The sequence below is a fragment of the Entelurus aequoreus genome, linkage group LG16 (assembly GCF_033978785.1).
Source record: "Entelurus aequoreus isolate RoL-2023_Sb linkage group LG16, RoL_Eaeq_v1.1, whole genome shotgun sequence".
In the NCBI taxonomy this organism is placed as follows: domain Eukaryota; kingdom Metazoa; phylum Chordata; class Actinopteri; order Syngnathiformes; family Syngnathidae; genus Entelurus; species Entelurus aequoreus.
This window is the reverse complement of record NC_084746.1, coordinates 50415021-50441416: the sequence shown is the minus strand read 5'-3', so window position 1 is coordinate 50441416 and position 26396 is coordinate 50415021. Positions and strand designations below refer to the sequence as shown.

General features: G+C 38.4%; 1 protein-coding gene across 3 annotated transcripts in view; it reads left to right on the top strand.

Annotated features, from left to right (window-relative positions):
* The window catches only part of LOC133631151 (piezo-type mechanosensitive ion channel component 2), a 258049-nt gene that overhangs the window by 193749 nt on the left and 37904 nt on the right, over window positions 1-26396 (top strand). The window contains exons 30-39 of one of the 3 annotated variants that reach the window (XM_062023258.1): window positions 552-670; window positions 845-913; window positions 5358-5461; window positions 7350-7448; window positions 10351-10471; window positions 10585-10650; window positions 10718-10884; window positions 12240-12433; window positions 14982-15155; window positions 17488-18087. In XM_062023258.1, the coding sequence (XP_061879242.1) occupies window positions 552-670; window positions 845-913; window positions 5358-5461; window positions 7350-7448; window positions 10351-10471; window positions 10585-10650; window positions 10718-10884; window positions 12240-12433; window positions 14982-15155; window positions 17488-18087 (1713 nt within the window). Of the gene's footprint in view, window positions 1-551; window positions 671-844; window positions 914-5357; window positions 5462-7349; window positions 7449-10350; window positions 10472-10581; window positions 10651-10717; window positions 10885-12239; window positions 12434-14981; window positions 15156-17487; window positions 18088-26396 lie in introns of all 3 variants that reach the window. The other 2 variants (XM_062023256.1, XM_062023257.1) reach the window with 2 other exon arrangements.

Sequence of the window (26396 nt, the reverse complement as noted above, 5' to 3'; positions counted from 1 at the left end):
AGAGCTATAGTGATGCATGCTTGGTTATGCTTTAAAGTCATATCCAACAATTGCGAAAACGACTTTTTACTGTCAATTGCGTTTCATTTTTTTGTGATTTCTGCTGGTGGTGTGCCTCCGGATTTTTTCAACGCAAAAAATGTGCCTTGGCTCAAAAAAGGTTGAAAAACACTGTCCTAACCTACTACTACCTTATTACTTTTTTTGTATTGTTCTTGTTCTTTTTCCAGTTTGACCAGTTTGATTTTTGCAAAAGTGTCCGCGCTAAAAAGTAGGGAAATACATCGTTGTCTATAGATGTTCTCATTCATCCAGGTCGGGGGTCGGCAACGCGCGGCTTTCGAGCCACCAGTGGCTCTTTAGCGCCGCCCTAGTGGCTCCCTGGAGCTGGCCTCATTTAAGTGATTTATCATTCAGAATGCTGTTAAAAGTATATTGTGTAAAACAGTAGATGTTTTCAGATCGTCGTCACTCACTTTTTAACATCAACTCTCGCATGAGAACACATTAGTGTCACACGTTGACGACATTCTTCTCCGTGGTGTCACCAGGATGGAGCGCATTAAGGTGAGGCAGCAAAAGTTTAAGCGGGGCAAGGAGAAGATGCAGAACATCGTGCAGGGATCTGGAGAAGGACAGACGCTCGTCCAGCCCGAGGAGGACGATGACGGTATGACGAAGGCCCCTGGGGGCCTCTCACTTCTACCACAGGGCGGTCACATGATGTGCTGCCGATGATGATTATGATGATAGTGCTGCTGCAGGAACGTAGCTACGCCTTATTGTCTTTCTGACGTTCATTTTGTTTATGACATGTTGCACTGATGTATTTGTTAAATTTTAGGAGCACAGCGAGCGAAAGCCAAGACCAAAAAAAAGCTCTGGTGGAGGCCGTGGGTTGACCATGCTTCCAGTAGGTTGACCCCCCACCTGCCTCCCCTCTTTTCTCATCCTCCACTCTCATTGGCCCTTGTGTCCTCGACCAGAACGCAGAGGATTCCCAGACTGTCAAAGGGCTCCGAAGGCACCAGCCGCCCTCCAGACTTTAGTCTTTTTCTGTCTCTATTTAAGGACCCTCGTTGACTGTCGCTCCGTGCTCGCGTGAAGAGGCACTAGAAGCTTTAAATGATGTACTACGTGTGTGTTGCAGCACAACGGCATCGCCTTAAATAGACACAAGAAGAATGGGGGACTACGAGAAAATGACTAACGGCTGGAGTTGCGTTTTGTTTATATTATTTTGTACCTCTGTCTCGGCCTGAGGAGCCCGCAGTAGGGAATCGCTCACTTTTACATTTTCATGCAAAGATATGAAGTCTTCTCGCCTTTATTCTCAGAAGGCTCTAAAGGTTTCATTCTTTGCCCGCGGACATGATCAGACCAACAAGTATCGCCAAGGGAAGATCACCTATTACCTACTCGAGACAAGTTTAGCACCTTTTGATTGCCATTTGGTCAGTTCATTAGCAGCATCACTCAAAAGCTGCATGACTGCTTTCCACGGCGCTTTGGAAAATTGTGGCACATAGGTCAAGGAAGAAATAGTCACATTTTGTTGCAGATCTGGAATTAAAGGTGCAAACTGAGGTATTTATGTTACCATCCACTGGCATTGGGGGACCGGTTAGGGAAGTGACCCGTCAAATTCAGCAGGTAGAACTTACCGTATTTTTTGGACTATAAGTCAGTTTTTTTCATAGTTTGTGCGACTTATACTCAGGAGCGACTTATGTGGAATGATTAACACATTACCGTAAAATATCAGATAATATTATTTAGCTCATTCACGTAAGAGACTAGACGTGTAAGATTTCATGGGATTTAGCGATTAGGAGTGACAGATTGTTTGGTAAACGTATAGCATGTTCTATATGTTATAGTTATTTGAATGACTCTTACCATAATATGTTACGTTAACATACCAGGCACGTTCTCAGTTGGTTATTTATGCCTCATATAACGTACACTTATTCAGCCTGTTGTTCACTATTCTTTATTTATTTTAAATTGCCTTTCAAATGTCTATTCTTGGTGTTGGCTTTTATTAAATAAATTTCCCCAAAAAGTGCAACTTATACTCCAGTGCGACTTATATGTTTTTTTCCTTCTTTATTACCGCATTTCCTTGAATAGCCGCAGGGGCGCTAATTAATTTAAAACCTCCTGTCACTCCGGCGCTTACCAGAAGCCTGCGGGATGGCCAAGCATGCGCTAATTATTTTAAAACCTCTTCTCACTCCGGCGCTTACCTTATCATGAAAAGCACATTTAATTAAAAAAAAACGTTATTATTGTCTTACCTTTAGGTATAAATGAGTCCATGCCAGCTCCTTTTGAAGAAAAGCATCGATATAGAAGTCTTCCTTATCTTTTTTCAGTTTTAAAAGTCTCTCTGTCTCGATGGAGATCTTCCTTTTAAGTATTACCTCCTGCTTCGATTGAAAGTCCAGTTTAGAAAACTGTTTTATTTTAGATATGTAATCCTCCATGGTAAAAGTCCAAGCAAACAATGGCTGCGCACTCTTGCTGCCGGTTGTCTTCTTCTGCAGCACTCTTCTGCAGTACCAGCAGTCGCAAGAAGGATCACTAGCGCCCTCTACCACCATGAGGCGGGAGTCATTTAACGACTCATATTTGACCCGGCGGAAGTGCCAAACCTGCGCTAATTATTTTGCGAAACGAGTTTGACCCGGCTGTAATTCGAGGCATGCGAATACCATATTCCCAGCGCCAATTCAAGTAAATACGGTATGCATTTTCAGCCGGTGCGACATATAGTCCGAAAAATACGGTATATTTATTGTCAGGGTCATCCAGGAACATTTTTTAAAGGTTTAATTTGAATGCCCATCAATAATTTGCTCAAAACTTGCTAACGGTTTTACTCTCCCAACTGCGTGGCGCAGTTGGGAGAGTGGCCGTGCCAGCAACCTGAGGGTTCCTGGTTCAATCCCCACCTTCTACCAACCTCGTCACGTCCGTTGTGTCCTGGAGCAAGACACGTCACCCTTGCTCCTGATGGGTCGTGGTTAGGGCCTTGCATGGCAGCTCCCGCCATCAGTGTGTGAATGTGTGTGTGAATGGGTGAATGTGGAAATAGTGTCAAAGCGCTTTGTGTACCTTGAAGGTAGAAAAGCGCTTTACAAGTATAACCCATTTACCATTTACATCTTTGCACTGCTGTCTGCATTGATCACTGACCGTATAGCAACCTGCACCGCCTTTCAGGTAACCATCCGCAGTTAAGGTGAAGGAGCATTTAGACTCAAAATAAACTGCGTGAATAATTTGCGTACTAGGGGTGTAACGGTGCGTGTATTTGTATTGAACCGTTTCGGTACTGGGGTTTCGGTTCGGTTCGGAGGTGTACGGAACGAGTTTCCACACGGACATACTAGGTAGCGTACCGCACGTTGTGTAAACAATGCACACCGAGGCACAACACACGGCATGCTAGCAGCTAACGAGCTACGATAGACCGACCATACGTCCTCTTTTCACGGGACATGTCCTCTTTTGCGGAGCTGTCAGGGCGGAGTTTCTTAAATGCCTCAAATGTCTGGCATTTTGAGTTAGGGTTGCGTGTATTTTCAATGTACGTTCAGGGTTAAGAAGGGGTTAAAAACAAAACAAATTGTGCGCGCAGCAGTGTTCGTGAGGGAGGGGCAGAGACAGAGAGAGCGAGAGAGTTATGATAAACGCGCATGCGTCGCCAGGCTCTGCTTTTTATTCATAGATTTATCAGATTTCATTTTTTATTATCTGTAGCAGGGGTGTCAAAAGTGTGCCCCGGAGGCCATTTGCGGTCCACAGCTAATGTTTTAAAGGCCCACGGCGCATTATAAAAATACTATTAAAATAAACAAAAACATAACAAAAGTGAAATAAAAAAGCTTAAAGGTTAAATGTAATTTAGAAAAAGTTGCAATGCTGACTAATAAAACAAAGCTGTTTTTTTTTCTTTCAAACTGTCATTGCTCCAAACATAATATTGAATCAAAATGAATGTTATTATGAATTAATGACCTATCCAAGGTTCCCATTACTTCACATCAAATATTCCACTAAGAAAAATATTTTTGGTGAAAGATTTTGCAAATTTGGTAAATAAATAACTAGGGATGTCCGATAATGGCTTTTTGCCGATATCCGATATTCCAATATTGTCCAACTCTTTAATTACCGATACCGATATCAACCGATATATGCAGTTGTGGAATTAACACATTATTATGCCTAATTTGGACAACCAGGTATGGTGAAGATAAGGTACTTTTTAAAAAAATTTGTAAAATAAGATAAATAAATTAAAAACATTTTCTTGAATAAAAAATAAAGTACAACAATATAAAAACAGTTACATAGAAACTAGTAATGAATGAAAATGAGTCAAATTAACTGTTAAAGGTTAGTACTATTAGTGGACCAGCAGCACGCACAATCATGTGTGCTTACGGACTGTATCCCTTGCAGACTGTATTGATATATAATGTAGGAACCAGAATATTAATAACAGAAAGAAACAACCCTTTTGTGTGAATGAGTGTAAATGGGGGAGGGAGGTTTTTTGGGTTGGTACACTAATTGTAAGTGTATCTTGTGTTTTTTATGTTGATTTAATAAAAAAATAAAAAATAAAAAAACGATACCGATAATAAAAAAAACGATACCGATAATTTCCGATATTACATTTTAACGCATATATCGGCCGATAATATCGGCAGGCCGATATTATCGGACATCTCTATAAATAACCAAAAAATGTATATTTTGTTGTTTTCTTACTGTACCGAAAATGAACCGAACCGTGACCTCTAAACCGAGGTATGTACCGAACCGAAATTTTTGTGTACCGTTACACCCCTACGTTACATGACTAATGTAATTTTTGTGATTAATCACATGAGTAAACAATTTGTTTTTAGTCCGCCCTAATTTAAACATGTTAGTTAGTGATGTCCCCTGGGTTACTTGTTTGGTTATCGCTCATGTCTGCTACTGCATTCCCCCTTCCTGTCCCCAACACTTGAAATAATTTCGCCGTATCCCAGCATCCCCCTTTCACCTCCCACCCAGCCACACTTCTGTTCAAGGACACAAGTCAGCCTTGTTGCTTTTAACTCTGCTGTCGACTCAAATCATCACTGCGCTTTGTGCTCGTAGCCATGTTAGTCACATTGTTAGCCACGTGTTAGTCACGTTGTTAGTCACATGTTTTAAGTGTGTCAAGTTGCAGTTTTTCACTTGTTTGGACGTCTTTTTTTTCCTTCAGTGAGGGTCCCCTTTGCAGCCCTCCATGTTGTTGGTGTTTTGTGTTGTTGTGGAAACTCCAAAGTGATCTGTGCTGTTCCTCTCAGTGGTTAGAAGTGGCGAATATTACTTGTTTGAAACGGACAGCGAGGAGGAGGACGAAGAGGAGGAGCAGAAGGAAGAGGAGCTGCCAAAGAAGTCGGCCTTTCAGGTGCATTGAGCGCAGATGCCTTTTGTTCCTTTCAGATGTTAAAGGCCTACTGAAATGACATTTTCTTATTCAAACGGGGATAGCAGGTCCATTCCATGTGTCACACTTGATCATTTCGCGATATTGCCATATTTTTGCTGAAAAGATTTAGTAGAGAACATCAACGATAAAGTTCGCAACTTTTGGTCGCTGCTAAAAAAGCCTTGCCTGTACCGGAAGTAGCGTGACGTCACACGTTGTGGAGCTCCTCACATCTGCACATTGTTTACAATCATGGCCACCAGCAGCGAGAGCGATTCAGACCGAGAAAGCGACGATTACCCCATTAATTTGAGCGAGGATGAAAGATTCGTGGATGAGGAAAGTTAGAGTGAAGGATTAGAGGGCAGTGGAAGCGATTCAGATAGGGAAGATGCTGTGAGAGGCGGGTGGGAATGACTAAAACAGTAAATAAACACAAGACATATATATACTCTATTAGCCACAACACAACCAGGCTTATATTTAATATGCCACAAATTAATCCGCATAACAAACACCTCCCCCCTCCCGTCCATATAACCCACCAATACAACTCAAACACCCGCACAACACACTCAATCCCACAGCCCAAAGTACCGTTCACCTCCGTAAAGTTCATACAGCACATATATTTCCCCAAAGTTACGTACGTGACATGCACATAGCGGCACGCACGTACGGGCAAGCGGTCAAATGTTTGGAAGCCAAAGCTGCGTACTCACGGTAGCGCGTCTGCTATCCAACTCAAAGTCCTCCTGGTTGTGTTGCTGCAGCCGGCCGCTAATACACCGCTTCCCACCTACAGCTTTCTTCTTTGCTGTCTTCATTGTTCATTAAACAAATTGCAAAAGATTCACCAACACAGATGTCCAGAATACTGTGGAATTTTGCGATGAAAACAGACGACCGAATAGCTGGCCACAATGGTGTCCCAATATGTCCGCACAATCCGTGATGTCACGCGCAAACGTCATCATGCCGAGACGTTTTCAGCAGAATAATTTGCGGGAAATTTAAAATTGCACTTTACTAATCTAACCCGGCCGTATTGGCATGTGTTGCAATGTTAAGATTTCATCATTGATATATAAACTATCAGACTGCGTGGTCGCTAGTAGTGGCTTTCAGTAGGCCTTTAAGCAGCGTTTTCTTTATTCGAACTGTGCCACAGATGAAATTGTTGTTTCTGGCAGAATAGCAACACAAACACTGTAGTCATTAATCACATGCTGTGCTACTCTTAATGATCCTTTAATGATTGTATTCATCTTTTGTCTATTAACATGTTTATAACCAAACACCACTTCTCTGATGTATGACTAACAGACTTAACTAACCTTCTCCACCTGTGTCTCCTCCCTGCTCGTATCTTCTCTCCACATGCTTCCTGTTGTCTCTCTTCCCGACCGTCTGTAATTGTCTTCCCCCTACCTCTCTTTTGAATCCTTTCTTGCCATCTATCCAATCCACCTGTGGCATCTTCCCTGCACTCGTCTCTGCCTGTGTTCTCTACCCACCTGTGTTTTCTCCAATACCACATTTATTCTTCATCCACATATGTTCAAACCACCTTTGCTTTGATTGTCCTGCGTCTTCACTGATTGTCTTTTCCCAATGTGTACGCTTTCCATGCCATTTTTCCTTACACCTGTATTCCCTACCGAACTATTCTAACGTTTTCCCTGTCCTCTCCTCCACAATGGTGTCCTGTTGTCTACCCCTGTGTCCACCTCGTTTCATCTTCCATCTGTATTCTCTTCCCAACTCCTCCCGCTCTTCACCTAAATGTTCTTCCTAACTGTGTGCCCCCTCCACCTGTTTCCTCTCTTTCCTTCTTCTCTACACCTGTGTGCTCCCTCCTGTATAGCGAGCTATCGGGAAGTTTGTGTCCGCAGTTCTGGCTTTGCCCAAGTCTGTCATAAAGCTGCCAAAAACTGTGCTTCAGTATGTAATGAAGGCAGGCAAGGTAAACACCGGCTAAAGTAACACACCTTTCCTTCTTTGTGCATGACAACAAACAAAGTGCCTCTGTTGATTGTTCTAACCATGAAATGTTGCTGATCAGTGCACTGTGAAAATTTCTCTGTGGCCTTTAAGCAAATTTAATGAGGAAATTAGTGCAGTTTTGACCCTTGTATGCTTGCTTGGGATTGTAGTGTGACTTAATGTGCTGGAAAATGTTTGCATGGAGTACAGATGAAGGGTTGTAATAGAGATGTCCAATAAATGCTTTAAAATTTATATCGGAAATTATCGGTATCGGTTTCAAAAAGTAAAATGTATGACTTTTAAAAACGCCGCTGTGTACACGGACGTAGGGAGAAGTACAGAGCGCCAATAAACCTTAAAGGCACTGCCTTTGCGTGCCGGCCCAGTCACATAATATCTATGGCTTTTCACACACACAAGTGAATGCAAGGCATACTTCAGGGGTCACCAACGCGGTGCCCGCGGGCACCAGGTAGCCCGTAAGGACCAGATGAGTAGCCCGCTGGCCTGTTCTAAAAATAGCTCAAATAGCAGCACTTACCAGCGAGCTGCCTCTATTTTTTACATTTTATTTATTTACTAGCAAGCTGGTCTCGCTTTGCCCGACATTTTTAATTCTAAGAGAGACAAAACTCAAATAGGATTTGAAAATCCAAGAAAATGTTTTAAAGACTTGGTCTTCACTTGTTTAAATAAATTCATTAATTTTTTTACTTTGCTTCTTATAACTTTCAGAAAGACAATTTTAGAGAAAAAATACAACCTTAAAAATGATTTTAGGATATTTAAACACATACCTTTTTACCTTTTAAATTCCTTCCTCTTCTTTCCTGACAATTTAAATCAATGTTCAAGTAAATTTATTTTTTTTATTGTAAAGAATAATAAATACATTTTTATTTAATTATTCATTTTAGCTTCTGTTTTTTCAACGAACAATATTTGTGAAATATTTCTTCAAACTTATTATTAAAATTCAAAAAAATTATTCTGGCAAATCTAGAAAATCTGTAGAATCAAATTTATATCTTATTTCAAAGTCTTTTGAATTTCTTTTAAAATTTTTGTTCTGGAAAATCTAGAAGAAATAATGATTTGTCTTTGTTAGAAATATAGCTTGGTCCAATTTGTTATATATTCTAACAAAGTGTAGATTGGATTTTAACCTATTTAAAATATGTCATCAAAATTCTAAAATTAATCTTGATCAGGAAAAATTACTAATGATGTTCCATAAATTCTTTTTTAAATTTTTTTCAAAAAGATTCGAATTAGCTAGTTTTTCTCTTCTTTTTTTCGGTTGAATTTTGAATTTTAAAGAGTCGAAATTGAAGATAAACTATGTTTCAAAATTTTATTGTCATTTTTTTCGTGTTTTCTCCTCTTTTAAACCATTCAATTAAGTGTTTCCACAAAGATAAATATCATTAATTATTAATAATAACATAGAGTTAAAGGTAAATTGAGCAAATTGGCTATTTCTGGCAATTTATTTAAGTGTGTATCAAACTGGTAGCCCTTCACATTAATCAGTACCCAAGAAGTAGCTCTTGGTTTCAAAAAGGTTGGTGACCCCTGGTATACTTGGTCAACGGCCATACAGGTCACACTGAGGGTGACCGTATAATATAGGATATGGACATCAAGTAGTGGACATAGAGAGAGAGAGAGAGAGATCAGAAGGCATAAGAAAAAGAAAAAGTATCTGCATTTGATTGTTTACATTTGATTATTAGCAATCCGGGGAGGGTGTTAGTTTAGGGTTGTAGCTGCCTGGAGGTGAACCTTTATTGCGGTTTTGAAGGAGGATAGAGATGCCCTTTCTTTTATACCTGTTGGGAGCGCATTCCACATTGATGTGGCATAGAAAGAGAATGAGTTAAGACCTTTGTTAGTTCGGAATCTGGGTTTAACGTGGTTAGTGGAGCTCCCCCTGGTGTTGTGGTTATGGCGGTCATTTACGTTAAGGAAGTAGTTTGACATGTAATTCGGTATCAGGGAGGTGTAGCGGATTTTATAGACTAGGCTCAGTGCAAGTTGTTTAACTCTGTCCTCCACCTTGACCCAGCCCACTTTAGAGAAGTGGGTAGGAGTGAGGTGGGATCTGGGGTGGAGGTCTAGAAGTAACCTGACTAGCTTGTTCTGAGATGTTTGGAGTTTAGATTTGAGGGTTTTGGAGGTGCTAGGGTACCAGGAGGTGCATGCGTAATCGAAAAAGGGTTGAACGAGATTTCCCGCCAGAATCCTCAAGGTGCTTTTGTTGACCAGAGAGGAGATTCTGTAGAGAAATCTCGTTCGTTGGTTAACCTTTCTGATTACCTTGGTTGCCATTTTATCACAAGAGGTGGAGTAGAAGTTGTTCTCTTATTTTGGAAAACCTTGTTTTTGATTGATTGATTGAAACTTGTATTAGTAGATTGCACAGTACAGTACATATTCCGTACAATTGACCACTAAATGGTAGCACCCGAATACGTTTTTCAACTTGTTTAAGTCGGGGTCCATGTTAATCAATTCATGGTAAAGTTTCATTGTTTAATGCATCCAGCGGGGCATCACAACAAAATGAGGCATAATAATGTGTTAATTCCACGACTGTATATATCGGTATCGGTTGATATCGGAATCGGTAATTAAGAGTTGGACAATATCGGAATATCAGATATCGGCAAAAAAGGCATTATCGGACATCTCTAGTTTGTAATGCATGCTACTCACTAGGACTAGTTTCCATGTGTCTTTTCTGCGCATTCCTTTAAGAACTGATTAAAGAATTCCCTGATTTTGGAGGAAATTGCAGCTCATAAGTGGATGCTTTTGCAGTCACTGTGTGTTTAATCTTGAGCGATTGTTTCATTTGCACCAATCTTAAACTGCAGTTCCTCTACCACACCTGGATCACCAACCCTAAAGCTGCCCTGAAGGCGCGAAGAAAGGAGAAACGCAAATTTTGGAAGCGATACACAAAGGGAATCCGACGAAAGAAAGGCAAAAAAGAAAGTAAGCAATGCACAAATGAAGCAAATGGGACTAAAGTATCAGTAACTTCAACGGTCCATGTCTGTACTTCAATATAAGGATAGTTTAAAGACATCTATTGTGTCAATCAGCAGCTCATGTGGGCATCGAGATGGGCGAGCTGTCAGACAGCCAAGACGAAAAGAAGAACTCTGGTCCAGGTTAGTGTCTTGGTACTCATTCTGTCTCTCCTCGTGTGTTGTAATGTGATGTAACGTAACCTTCCAGACAACATCATCAAGCGAGTGTTCAACATTATCAAGTTCACATGGGTGCTCCTGCAGACCACCGTGGACAGCTTCACCAAGTGGATGAACGATGTGTGCAGGGAGTACATCGACATCTCCACCGTGCTGCGCATCGAGCGCTGCATGCTCACCAGGGAGGTCAAGAAGGTGCGCAGGGAAAACGCCATCGTAGCTTTTACAGTCTTACTTAAACCGCATGTTTTACCATAACTACATTTAATTGTCCTGTTCTGTAAGGAGCTTCCGGTACATTTTCATGGTTTATGACAGGGGTCACCAACCTTTTTGAAACCAAGAGCTACTTCTTGGGTAGTGATTAATGCGAAGGGCTACCAGTTTGATACACACTTAAATAAATTGCCAGAAATAGCCAATTTGCTCAATTTACCTTTAACTCTATGTTATTATTAATAATTAATGATATTTACACTTAATTGAACGGTTTAAAAGAGGACAAAACACGAAAAAAATGACAATTAAATTTTGAAACATAGTTTATCTTCAATTTCGACTCTTTAAAATTCAAAATTCAACCGAAAAAAAGAAGAGAAAAACTAGCTAATTCGAATCTTTTTGAAAAAAATTTAAAAAAGAATTTATGGAACATCATTAGTAATTTTTCCTGATTAAGATTAATTTTAGAATGTTGATGACATATTTTAAATAGGTTAAAATCCAATCTACACTTTGTTAGAATATATAACAAATTGGACCAAGCTATATTTCTAACAAAGACAAATTATTTCTTCTAGATTTTCCAGAACAAAAATTTTAAAAGAAATTCAAAAGACTTTGAAATAAGATATAAATTTGATTCTACAGATTTTCTAGATTTGCCAGAATATTATTTTTGAATTTTAATCATAATAAGTTTGAAGAAATATTTCACAAATATTCTTCGTCGAAAAAACAGAAGCTAAAATGAATAATTAAATTAAAATGTATTTATTATTCTTTACAATAAAAAAAATAAATTTACTTGAACATTGATTTAAATTGTCAGGAAAGAAGAGGAAGGAATTTAAAAGGTAAAAAGGTATATGTGTTTAAAAATCCTAAAATCATTTTTAAGGTTGTATTTTTTCTCTAAAATTGTCTTTCTGAAAGTTATAAGAAGCAAAGTAAAAAAATTAATGAATTTATTTAAACAAGTGAAGACCAAGTCTTTAAAACATTTTCTTGGATTTTCAAATTCTATTTGAGTTTTGTCTCTCTTAGAATTAAAAATGTCGGGCAAAGCGAGACCAGCTTGCTAGTAAATAAATAAAATGTAAAAAATAGAGGCAGCTCACTGGTAAGTGCTGCTATTTGAGCTATTTTTAGAACAGGCCAGCGGGCTACTCATCTGGTCCTTACGGGCTACCTGGTGCCCGCGGGCACCGCGTTGGTGACCCCTGGTTTATGATATACCAGAGGTTGTTTATTTTTATATTTTGTATATATTTGATCCATACATGTGTGTCTATATACAGAATATCTAATAACCACCACATCTCTATCAGGGCAATGTGCCGTCCCGGGAGAGCATCCACGTCTACTACCAGAAGGCCATGAGGCTCAACATGTCGCGGCAGGCCAGCATGGACCTGCTCAGTGAGGACGAGTCAACCGGGGGTTCTTCAAGGCACCGTCGAAGACGGAGGGTCTACCCTATGGAGAGCCAGGCTTCCACGGCCTCCAGGGACAGCATATCAAGGTAAGACAAAACAAAAACACACACAAAACATCGGAATGTTCGAGTTATACTCGCACTGTCTACTTTGTTACTTATACCTGCACAATTGCAAGAGCTGCCTTCATTTTCAAATATCGTTATTCTCACTTTTCCTATTTTTTAACAAAATGTTTATGATGGGGGGGGGGGGGGTCCCCACATCTGCGGTCCCCTCCAAGGTTTCCCAATGTTATCCCATTGGGTTGAGTTTTTTCTTGCCCTGATGTGGGATCTGAGCCGAGGATGTCGTTGTGGCTTGTGCAGCCCTTTGAGACACTCGTGATTTAGGGCTACACTACCGTTCAAAAGTTTGGGGTCACATTGAAATGTCCTTATTTTTGAAGGAAAAGCACTGTACTTTTCAATGAAGATAACTTTAAACTAGTCTTAACTTTAAAGAAATACACTCTATACATTGCTAATGTGGTAAATGACTATTCTAGCTGCAAATGTCTGCTTTTTGGTGCAATATTTACATAGGTGTATAGAAGCCCATTTCCAGCAACTATCACTCCAGTGTTCTAATGGTACAATGTGTTTGCTCATTGGCTCAGAAGGCTAATTGATGATTAGAAAACCCTTGTGCAATCATGTTCACACATCTGAAAACAGTTTGACCTTCCTTTGAGCAGATTGAGTTTCTGGAGCATCACATTTGTGGGGTCAATTAAACGCTCAAAATGGCCAGAAAAAGAGAACTTTCATCTGAAACTCGACAGTCTATTCTTGTTCTTAGAAATGAAGGCTATTCCACAAAATTGTTTGGGTGACCCCAAACTTTTGAACGGTAGTGTATATAAGTAAACATTGATTGATTGATACTGGTTGCCGTCAATTAAGTGGACGTTTTTGGCCATTAGAGTCCACTTTAATTGGAGCCAAGTGGGGCAATGACCCTCCAGATCTAGGAGATGGAGCTGTGCTGGAAAAAAAGTTTCCTGTATGCACCTACAGGACTGCAATGCACATCAGGATATTTCAGAGAAACAGAAATGCCTTGGCAGAGGTCTACTGAGCTAACCCTTGTGTGGTGTTTGGGTCTGTGGGACCTGTTTTTCATTTTTTATTAAAAGAAAAATTATACAATTAATTAATTTTTAAAACTGAGACTCACTGACTTTCGCTCAATATCTGTGAAGAACATATATTGGAATACATATTTCATGACCACACACCATACACCCCCCTACACATTTCTATTACATATAAGATGTCCGAGTCCACTGGACCCGGGGCTAATAGAAGTGTGGAAATTGATGTTCTGTGTACCACACTGCAAAAAGTCAGTGTTCAAAAACAAGAAGAAAAAAAATATAAAAATTAGGGTCATTTTACTTGAACTAAGCAAAATTATCTGCTAATAGAACAAGAAAATTCAGCTTGTCAAGACTTTCCAAAACAAGTAAAATTAGCTAACCTCAGTAAACCCAAAAATACCTTAAAATAAGTATATTCTCACTAATAACAAGTGCACTTTTCTAGGTAGAAAAAAAATTAGACCTTTTTGCTACATATGTTGAAAAATATTCTTAAATAAGTAAATGCTAGTGCCATTATCTTGACATAATATCTTGACATAATGAAATCATGATTTTTTTTTTTCATGCTTGAAGTAAGAAATGATTACTTTGAAAAGGTAGTTTTATACTTGTGAGTGTTGATGACACAGCTTTGCAACAGTTGATATTCTAGTTTCAAGCATGTTTTACTCAATATAGGTCATCAAATCTCAGCAACAAGCTGTAATATCTTACTGAGATCATTTAGGACCAAAACCCTTAAAACAAGTAAAACACTCTAACATAAAATCTGCTTAGTGAGAAGAATTATCTTATCAGACCGAAAATAAGCAAATATCACCCTTATTTGAGATATTTAATCTTACTTAGATTTCAGTTTTTGCAGTGCACACACACACACACACACACACACACACACACACACACACACAGCAGGTCTAGACAGGAGGAGGACAGAGTGTAGGTACACAGAAGACCACAGGGTCAAATGTGCAAGAAAATGAGAGCAGTGTTGACAAACAATGTTGCAACCTTGTGTGGGAACCGCAGGTGCAGAAACACAAAAGAAGAATCCCTGTGGGATGCAGGAACTGGCAGAGAAATATTCCGTGCAACGTTCATATTGTTGTTACTCAGCCAGCGTTTGTGGGTCTGATGGACCCGTTGCATTTACCTTATCCCAATAAACATCTGTTCAGTATTTTAACATAAAAGTGTTTGATTGTGAGACATTAAAAGCCACAAAATGCAACGCTGGCTGAGTAATAACAATATGAACATTACACAAGAGTTAAACTCTCGTTACCTTTTGTAAAGACAGCTCTTGAATCTCATTATGTTGTGCATGTGTACCTAATGTTGTGGCCAAAATCAATCGTAGAGTCCATCATCATGTTTTGTTGCGTCACGTTTTTGCTTATAAAATGTTCACCTTTCCTTAATGACACATCCCAAGTCATCTGTCTGTTGTTTAACATTCCATCTCATCCCGCTGCTGCCGTCTCTCTCAGCGCCTACACAGAGGCCACCACATTGTTTTCACGTCAGTCCACCCTGGAGGACCTGGACGGGATGCCAGAGTGCATCCCCAAAACCAGCGAGCGTGCCAGGCCAAAGCTGCGTAAGATGTACGGCATGGACATGTCCAACTCGTCCATGGACAGCTGCAGCAGCTTTGTGTCCAGGTGCTGGGGATGCTACACACGCACACACATACACCTGTGTCACATCCATATTATCACGTGTGTGTGTTCCACTTCATCGTGTATTGTTTACCTTTGCTGAGGTGTGTGATCAGAGCGACACAAGAACAACTTTGTGGATTTGTTTTAATTTATTTTGCACTATAGGTGTCTTTTTGATCATTTTCCCATTAAATAATGCTTGGATCTTAATGCTTTTCAATATATGGGTATTGTTCTACAGTGGCCGACGGGCAAACACACAACAAGGTTTAAACGCTTTGATCCAAAACCAAAAACACACAAACATCAAATTAATGCATCAGGAAAATTCTTCAAATTAAAAATTTAACACAAAACGTCCTTTTTATTCTGACACATTTCTTCTGCGCATCTCGATCGTCATCGCAAAAACTTTAATGAATAAATACTAGAGATGTCCGATAATGGCTTTTTTGCCGATATCCGATATTCCGATATTGTCCAACACTTAACTACCGATTCCGATATCAACCGATACCGATATATACAGTCGTGGAATTAACACATTATTAGGGATGTCCGATAATATCGGCCTGCCGATATTATCGGCCGATATATGCGTTAAAATGTAATATCGGAAATTATCGGTATCGGTTTTTTTATTATCTGTATCGTTTTTGTTGTTGTTGTTTTTTGTTTTTTTTTATCAAATCAACATAAAAAACACAAGATACACTTACAATTAGTGCACCAACCCAAAAAACCTCCCTCCCCCATTTACACTCATTCACACAAAAGGGTTGTTTCTTTCTGTTATTAATATTCTGCTTCCTACATTATATATCAATATATATCAATACAGTCTGCAAGGGATACAGTCCGTAAGCACACATGATTGTGCGTGCTGCTGCTCCACTAATAATACTAACCTTTAACACTTCATTTTACTAATTTTCATTCATTACTAGTTTCTATGTAACTGTTTTTATATTGTTGTACTTTCTTTTTTATTCAAGAAAATGTTTTTAATTTATTTCTTATTTTACTAATTTTTTTAAAAAGTACCTTATCTTCACCATACCTGGTTGTCCAAATTAGGCATAATAATGTGTTAATTCCACGACTGCATATATCGGTTGATATCGGTATCGGTTGATATCGGTATCGGTAATTAAAGAGTTGGACAATATCGGATATCGGCAAAAAGCCATTATCGGACATCCCTATTCACAATCATTATGACACACATGACGACGGATAGATTTTTTTTAAATGCATTCCAAATATTAAATAAACGTAAATAAAAGTCCACTTAAAGTGGAGCCAATGGGAGGTCCTCTATTGCGCCCTTTAAATCAAATAAATAACCATTGAAAAAGTGCCAACAATACTCCATTTGTATAAAGATGTCCGATAATGGCTTTTTTTGCCGATATCCGATATTCCGATATTGTCCAACTCTTAATTACCGATTCCGATATCAACCGATACCGATATATACAGTCGTGGAATTAACACATTATTATGCCTAATTTTGTTGTGATACCCCGCTGGATGCATTAAACAATGTAATAAGGTTTTCCAAAATAAATCAACTCAAGTTATGGAAAAAAAAATGCCAACATGGCACTGCCATATTTATTATTGAAGTCACAAAGTGCTTTTTTTTTTTTAACATGCCTCAAAACAGCAGCTTGGAATTTGGGACATGCTCTCCCTGAGAGAGCATGAGGAGGTTGAGGTGGGCGGGGTTGTATATTGTAGCGTCCTGGAAGAGTTAGTGCTGCAAGGGGTTCTGGGTATTTGTTCTGTTGTGTTTATGTTGTGTTACGGTGCGGATGTTCTCCCGAAATGTGTTTGTCATTCTTGTTTGTTGTGGGTTCACAGTGTGGCGCATATTTTTAACAGTGTTAAAGTTGTTTACACGGCCGCCCTCAGTGTGACCTGTATGGCTGTTGACCATGTAGGCCTTGCATTCACTTGTGTGTGTGAAAAGCCGTAGATATTATGTGACTGGGCCGGCACGCAAAGGCAGTGCCTTTAAGGTTTATTGGCGCTCTGTACTTCTCACTACGTCCGTGTACACAGCGGCGTTTTAAAAAGTCATACATTTTACTTTTTGATACCGATAATTTCCGATATTACATTTTAAAAGTATTTATCGGCCGATATTATCGGACATCTCTAATAAATATCCATCTCCTTAGCAGATGTAACACCCTTCATCACAGTTTTTTATCTTCATCCAAAGCAATGCTTGCCTTTTTAATCAAACAGTATATCAAACAAATGTTTCCAATAAGATCACTAAAAGTGTTGTACAGCCTCATTATGTTTCTGTGCTGTATTCCAGACAGGGCACCACAGAAACAATAGAAGAAGAGGTGGAGGATGAGCGAGCGCAACGCAAGGACGAGCTACACATTCCTTGGAAATCCCAGCAGCTCGATGAGTCCGAGGAGGAAGGCGGATCCAGCAGTAGAGGGGGATCCAGGGAGGAGGAGCAGGATAAGGGGAGTGATTGCCAAGAGATGCCTGACGTTGAAGGACAGGAAGCACAGAATGAGGAGAGAAATGTTCTCTCGGGGTCTTTTAACCAAGAAGAAGGCCCCTCCCACGCACTACAAGAAGCGGAATCCGCCGGTTCTGCTGAGGAGAAGGACATAATTAGCGAGAGTGATGGCGGAGAGGTCCATCAGGACTTGGTGCAAACCCCATCAGGGATCTCCTGCACCCCGGACACAGACGCCTCCAAAACATCTGAGGCCGACGTGCCGCCCAGCTACAGCAAAGCGGTCAGCTTCGACCGGCTGGACATCAGCGACGAGAGTGACGAGGAAAGGGGACAGCGGCGCATGATGATGACCTCAGACAGCCGCTCGGACAGCAGGTCCGACATCTTGCTGCCCTCCATGACCACTGAGCTGACTGCCAGCGAACTGCTGCTCAACAAGTAAGTCCACTAAACACTCAGCCTACTACAATTCGACCACATGAGAAACACATTTGTAAACGGTCAAGCACGTGATAAGGCCACAAGGGGCGCTATAACATCCAAACTTGAGGGTTCCTGTTTCGAATTCAGTGTCCTCACTACGGCCATACTGCCCTCTAGGTTGACCACACAGGGAAGCTTCACCGACCAAGAAGCAGAAACAAGACAAGCCAGATACAATGGCTGCCCACTAGGGGTGTGGGGAAAAAATCGATTTGAATCGCGATTCTCACGTTGTGCGATACAGAATCGATTCTCATTTTTAAAAAATCGATTTTTTTATTTATTTAAAAAAAAAAAAAGTTTAATTAATGAATCCAACATCCATTCATTCATTCTTAAAGTAATCTTACTTATCTCACCATATGAAATATGACTTACTTCACCAATTATTATTATTAAATTCTTACTATTATTTTTTTTATTGTGATTACTTATGGAGTTTATTGTGAAAAAATTGTGAACAGGAAGTGAACAAAAAGTTTTGCAACTGTTATGTAAAGAAAAGGGGTAGGATTAAATAAGCTCTGCTTCTTCCTACTCCTTTTCGAACATGTTGAAAAGAAACTGGAAATTGTGATGTATCATGTTGTATGCTTGCATGTTCGAAATAAACTCAAACTCAAACAAAACAATACACAGCAATACCATAACAATGCAATCCAATTCCAAAAGCAAACCCGACCCAGCAACACTCCAACTACAAATGTGCGCTACATTCGTTAACCGTGTTACAAAAAAGATCAATTAGACTGATACATAATGTTGGATATAGAGAACATTAGGGGTGTGGGAAAAAATCGATTCAAATTCGAATCATGATTCTCACATTGTGCGATTCAGAATCGATTCTCATTTTTTTAAAATCAATATTTTTTTTTTTTGTATTTTTAAAAAATATATATTATTTTTTATTTTTTTTATTAATCAATCCAACAAAACAATACACACAATACCATAACAATGCAATCCAATTCCAAAAGCAAACCTGACCCAGCAACACTCAGAACTGCAATAAACAGAGCAATTGAGAGGAGACACAAACACGACACACAACAAACCAAAAGTAGTGAAACAAAAATGAATATTATCAACAACAGTATCAATATTAGTTACAATTTCAACATAGCAGTGATTAAAAATCCCCCATTGACATTATCATGTGTCCGTATTGATAACACAACATCCAGTCTCACTGCTACTGATATTGGCCTGCCACAAGGCTCTAGTATCGGCCCTCTTCTTTTCTCCATGTATATAAATGACCTGCCATCTGTATGTGAGGATGTAAATATCCAGATGTATGCAGATGACACGGTTATTTATACTTGGGGAAAGGACGCTGAAACGGTTGCCAGAAAACTTCCAGCGGCCATGGAGAAGTTGGCAAGATGGCTACATGACTCTTGTCTTACATTAAACATTAAGAAAACTGCAACAATGTATTTTGTAAACAAATATAAAATGTCATCCTTTCCAAATATAACGATTAATAAGGAAATAATACAAAATGTTAGTGAATATCGTTACCTGGGTGTCATTTTGGAGCCAACACTTGACTTTAAAAAACATATCAAACAGATGTGCCAGAGTCTTAAATACAACATAAAAACGTTCAAATGTATCAGGAATTCATTAACACTGGAGGCAGCTCAAACTTATTTTAATGCAATGATTATGTCTCCTTTTTATTATTGTATAACATGTTGGTCGCAGGCAAGCAAAATGACACTGAGGCCATTGGAAACTTTGCACAAACAGTCCCTCAAAATCCTTGACCGAAAACCACAACACCACCATCATTGTTTAGTTCTACAAAAATATAGATTGTTAAATTTAGCTAACATTCAAAGATTAGCATCCATACGAATGGCCCATCGAATCTTAAATAACACTGCACCAGCGCCACTTAAGCACTTTGTCCAGTTTACATCTGCTGTGACAACTAGAAACACACGAGCCTCCACCAGGGGGCAGTGTAGCGTACCCAGATGTAAAACCTCTTTTGCACAATCAGCCTTTTCATATAAAGCCATAAAGGAATGGAATGACTTCACAACAAACTTGAAAAGTCTTAACAGATGACTCTTCATTCACAATTGAAGTTAAAAAGTGGCTTTGGAGCAGGGGTCACCAACCTTTTTGAAACCAAGAGCTACTTCTTGGGTACTGATTAATGCGAAGGGCTACCAGTTTGATACACACTTCAATAAATTGCCAGAAATAGCCAATTTGCTCAACTGACCTTTAACTCTGTTATTATTAATAATTAATGATATTTACACTTAATTGAACGGTTTAAAAGAGGAAAAAACACGAAAAAAATGAAAATTAAATTTTGAAACATAGTTTATCTTCAATTTCGACTCTTTAAAATTCAAAATTCAACCGAAAAAAAGAAGAGTAAAACTAGCTAATTCGAATCTTTTTGAAAAAATTAAAAAAATAATTTATGGAACATCATTAGTAATTTTTCCTGATTAAGATTAATTTTAATATTTTGATGACATATTTTAAATAGGTTAAACTCCAATCTACACTTTGTTAAAATATACAACAAATTGGACCAAGCTATATTTCCAACAAAGACTGATCATTATTTCTTCTAGATTTTCCAGAACAAAAATTTAAAAAGAAATTCAAAAGACTTTGAAATAAGATTTCAATTTGATTCTACAGATTTTCTAGATTTGCCAGAATAATTTTTTTGAATTTTAATCATAATAAGTTTGAAGAAATATTTCACAAATATTCTTCGTCGAAAAAACAGAAGCTAAAATGAAGAATTAAATTAAAATGTATTTATTATTCTTTACAATAAAAAAAAAAAATACTTGAACATTGGTTTAAATTGTCAGGAAAGAAGAGGAAGGAATTTAAAAGGTAAAAAGGTATGTGTGTTTAAAAATCCTAAAATCATTTTTAAGGTTGAATTTTTTTCTCTAAAATTGTCTTTCTGAAAGTTACAAGAAGCAAAGTAAAAAAAAAAAAAAGTATTTATTTAAACAAGTGAAGACCAAGTCTTTAAATATTTTCTTGGATTTTCAAATTCTATTTGAGTTTTGTCTCTCTTAGAATTAAAAATGTCGAGCAAAGCGAGACCAGCTTGCTGGTAAATAAATAAAATTTAAAAAATAGAGGCAGCTCACTGGTAAGTGCTGCTATTTGAGCTATTTTTAGAACAGGCCAGCGGGCTACTCATCTGGTCCTTACGGGCTACCTGGTGCCCGCGGGCACCGCGTTGGTGACCCCTGCTTTGGAGCAATCAAAGCTGCTCACACGGTCACTAAGATGGGCATTATGTTTGACACATCAACCTAATGTGTGTTATATTTATCCATGAGGGCATTTTTATTGTAAATTGTGAGGTGTGTGTGTTAAAATCCTGGTTGTTTTTACAAATGATGACAGATGTGAACAAGAGCATGTATTGTCTTTGTGTGATGATGTAAATGAGGTGTGGTTGTACTGTATATTAAGTATGTGTCCATGAAAGGGCATTTTATGACTTTTTTCTTAATACTTGTGTATGATTTTATTGTCATAATTTTATTGCATGATTTTTGTATCCCTTTAATTTAGGTAGCCAGGGACTGCAGATGGAAATGAGCTATTTAGCTATAATCTGGTACAGAACATATCTGTCTTTGAGCTTAATGTTTCTGTACATTGTCCCTTCAAATAAAGACTAAACAAAAAAAACTAAAAAATCATTAGACAATTATAAAAATAAAATAAAAAGAACAATAGTGTCACAGTGGCTTACACTTGCATCGCATCTCATAAGCTTGACAACACACTGTGTCCAATATTTTCACAAAGATAAAATAAGTCATATTTTTGGTTCATTTAATAGTTAAAACAAATGTACATTATTGCAATCAGTTGATAAAACATTGTCCTTTACAATTATAAAAGCTTTTTACAAAAATCTACTACTCTGCTTGCATGTCAGCAGACTGGGGTAGATCCTGCTGAAATCTATGTATTGAATGAATGGAGAATCCTTTTGAATCGGGAAAATATCGTTTTTGAATCGAGAATCGCGTTGAATCGAAGAAAAAGAAAATGATTTTGAATCGAATCGTGACCCCAAGAATCGATATTGAATGGAATCGTGGGACACCCCAAGATTCACAGCCCTACTGCCCCTCAAGAGAAGATGGGTCAAATGCAGAGACTACATTTTGCTGTACTGTATTTGTAGGACTATAGGGAGCACTTAAAATCCTTTCATTTTCTCAAAAATCGACAGTGCGCCTCATAACCTGGTCCGCTTGAAATAAGAAATTATTACTTTAAAAAAAGTAGTTTTATACTTGTGAGTGTTGATGACACAGCTTTGCAACAGTTGATATTCTAGTTCATGTTTTACTCAATATTTATTATTATTATTAGCCTTTATTTAACCAGGTAAAATCCCATTGATTTGAAGGGAGACCTGGCCAAGAGGGCAGCAGCAAGGTTACATTAAAAACAGTAAACAAATACATAAAACATCACATTTACGACATTAAAACTTGCTCACATAACACATGTGCATACAGAGAAGGTAGACTGCAGTCCTTTCACAGAAGCTTTCAACTCATTCAACGTAACAAGGGTTTGAAGTTGAATATTCGATTGTAGGTTATTCCAAGCCTTCGCTGCTGAAAACCTAAATGCTTTCTTGCCCAGTTCAGTTCTTACTTTGGGTACGACAAATTGCAGAACATTCATTGAACGAAGATTGTGACTTCCTTGTTTCTTTGTTAAAAGACAAGTCAGATAAGATGGAGTGATACCCAGAATGGTTTTGTAGATGAAAACATACCAATGATTAAAATATAGGTCATAAAATCTCAGCAACAAGCTGTAATATCTTACTGAGATCATTTAGAACCAAAACCCTTAAAACAAGTAAAACACTCTAACATAAAATCTGCTTAGTGAGAAGAATTATCTTATCAGACAGAAAATAAGCAAATATCACCCTTATTTGAGATATTTAATCTTACTTAGATTTCAGTTTTTGCAGTGTAAGTCCTGAAAATGTTTGTGCGTTCGTCATCGTAGTCCGTGTCGACGCCATAGTCGATAAGCTTCTTCTTTTTCTCTATCTTCTTTCTGCTGTTGCCATTTCTAATATAACGTAGCGTAAAGTTCGAACTAATATTTGTCAGTAGACCCCCTATGGAAGCACTAAAAATACCGGTGCAGTGAGTTTACATAATTCACCCACAAAACTTTAGTTATTAGAGAGTTCCGTCCGCAGGGTTTTTCGCGGGACACATTTCCGGCGTTGCTGATTCACTAGTGAGTCACGGATGAAGAGATGCTGCTCCGTTATTGATTGAAGTAAAGTCTGAATGTCATTACAACAGTTAGCTCCATCTTTTGACACTTCTTCCACTCCCGTCCTCGCACACTACACAACACAAAGATGACGGGGAGAAGACGCTGTCGAAGTGGAGCCACGTAAATAAGACCGCCCACAAACTGGCGCATTCTGAAACATTTTTCAGAAAGTGACTTGAAAATGGTCTGTAAAACATAATCTATGCAACGTTTTGACCAAATAACCACCATTGCATGTTATGTAGACCAGTGGTCCCCAACCTTTTTGTAACTGCGAACCGGTCAACGCTTGAAAATTTGTCCCACGGACCGGCGGGCGGGGGGTTTTTTTTTTAATTTTTTTAATTTTTATTTTTTTATTTTTTATTTATTTTATTTTTTTTTGCTTACGGACTGTATCCCTGCAGACTGTATTGATCTACATCAGGGGTCACCAACCTTTTTGAAACCGAGAGCTACTTCTTGGGTACTGATTAATGCGAAGGGCTACCAGTTTGATACACACTTAAATAAATTGCCAGAAATAGCCAATTTGCTCAATTTACCTTTAACTCTATGTTATTATTAATAATTAATTATATTTATCTTTGTGGAAACACTGATCATCTTAATGATTCCTCACAATAAATATATATAGAAACAGATAAATATCAATATGCAACACTTTATTTTTATATTTTCTCTAAGTGCACATTTTTCAAATTGAACATTTTCAAATGATCACTTCTAAGACAGTCTTGTGAAATCACAATATCCCATTTTAACTAGCTAGCCACTAACATTTTTGAACAAATCATGAATTACTTTGCACCAAGTTTGTACAAATAATAACTCATGTAAAATACAAAAGTCGACTCTCAAATTTTTTAAATAAATCATGTCACACTTTGAACTGGACACCAAATCTGTTATCTGTTTCTTTGTCAGTTAGTGAAGACCAAGTCTTTAAAATATTTTCTTGGATTTTCAAATTCTATTTGAGTTTTGTCTCTCTTAGAATTAAAAATGTCGAGCAAAGCGAGACCAGCTTGCTAGTAAATAAATAACATTTAAAAAATAGAGGCAGCTCACTGGTAAGTGCTGCTATTTGAGCTATTTTTAGAACAGACCAGCGGGCTACTCATCTGGGGCCGTACTTATCAAGCTTCTTAGAATTACTCCTAAGAAGTCTGCTAATAGTTGACTTAAGAGTAAATAAATTCTTCGCTGAAAGCTGCACTTAAAAGTTAGTTATCAAGCGTCTTACTCACACTTTCAGCGAAGTATAGGACTGAATCTTAAGTGTCACACTCAGAGCTGAATTACGACATTACTATGTGCCGTAAACGGAATTTTAGGTGACGTCATTTCTGTGTCCATAGAAATGACCAATCACGGAAGGGAATCCGTTGTCTAAGAATAAAGAAATATCTTGGAAATATTTAAGTGGACAATGGGAGTGTATATTTTGACAATAAACTACAAAATAATACAAAACAAACTAGTCCCCGCCGGCACTCACGCTACCGCTCCCTCTCTTCTCTCGCCCACACACTCACTGACGTCACTCACCTCACGGCCACACACATACGCTACTGTCATAACATTTTCTTTCCAATTCATTAATTAGGCAACTAATTTGAAACTGGTGTGGGTGGCTCTATATATACTAGCCCACTGCAGCCACATGCAGAAATCAACATGGAATCAAAAAGTATTAAATCTGTGACAAAAATAATATCCGCTCTGTCTAAACGATACCGTTTGATCAGCTGCTCGTCATCAAAAAAAACAACAACATTGTTCCGTTCCCTGAACGTTCGCGCACGTCTCTCTCGCCTCAGTGCCATCCCCTGCTGGCAACTCCTAACCACTTAAGACACCTCTGAAGGTCTCTTAAATATCGTGGAGAGTAGGAGTGATTCTTAGACTTAAGAACGTTGATAAAAAGCTTTTATTCTTAAGTTTGAGAGTAGGACTAAATTTCGCAAATTCTCAGGACTTAAGTGTAAAATGGCACTCTAAGAAGCTTGATAAGTACGGCCCCTGGTCCTTACGGGCTACCTAGTGCCCGCGGGCACCGCGTTGGTGACCCCTGATCTACATTGATATATAATGTAGGAACCAGAAATATTAATAACAGAGAGAAACAACCCTTTTGTGCGAATGAGTGTGAATGAGTATAAATGGGGGAGGGAGGTTTTTTGGGTTGGTGCACTAATTGTAAGTGTATCTTGTGTTTTTAATGTTGATTTAATAAATTTAAAAACATTTAAAAAATATATATATATATATTTTTTTTTTTTTTTTTTTTTTAACATTTCTTGTGCGGCCCAATACCAATCAAACCACGGACCGGTACCGGGCCACGTCCCGGTGGTTGGGGACCACTGATGTAGACCACAAGGAATTGTTTTAAATTTAGGAAAAAAATCCCAATATGACCTCTTTAATGCGCCTTTTGTATGAAAATAGACCTGAATAGACCAGCTCATCGGCAGCACGCCTTATAATCCGGTGCACCCTATGGTCTGAAAAATTACGGTACATGTAAATGTGACAATAAAGATCTTCCCCTTCTTTAGCCAATCAAGAAGTTCACTGCAGCTCTATCCGCTGTATCTGGTGGGTCACTACACCCCTTGAAATAGAACAAAAACAATCCTCAATCTGAATCTTAATCGAGATGTCCGTCAAAAATATTGGGGTCCTTTCTACGCACTCGCCAACACATTTTGGATAAAATTGGCAGTGTTTCCCATAAACTGCCAAGATACCTGTGGCGGTGGGGGCGTGGCTATGGGCGTGGTCACCATGAAATCATCTAGTAATTTGCATAATTTACTACAATGATTTGATTTTCTCTAAAAAGGCTCAAAAAATGTATACTTACTAATTAATAATAACAGTTTTCTTTTAAACGTCCATCCATCCATCCATTTTACAATATA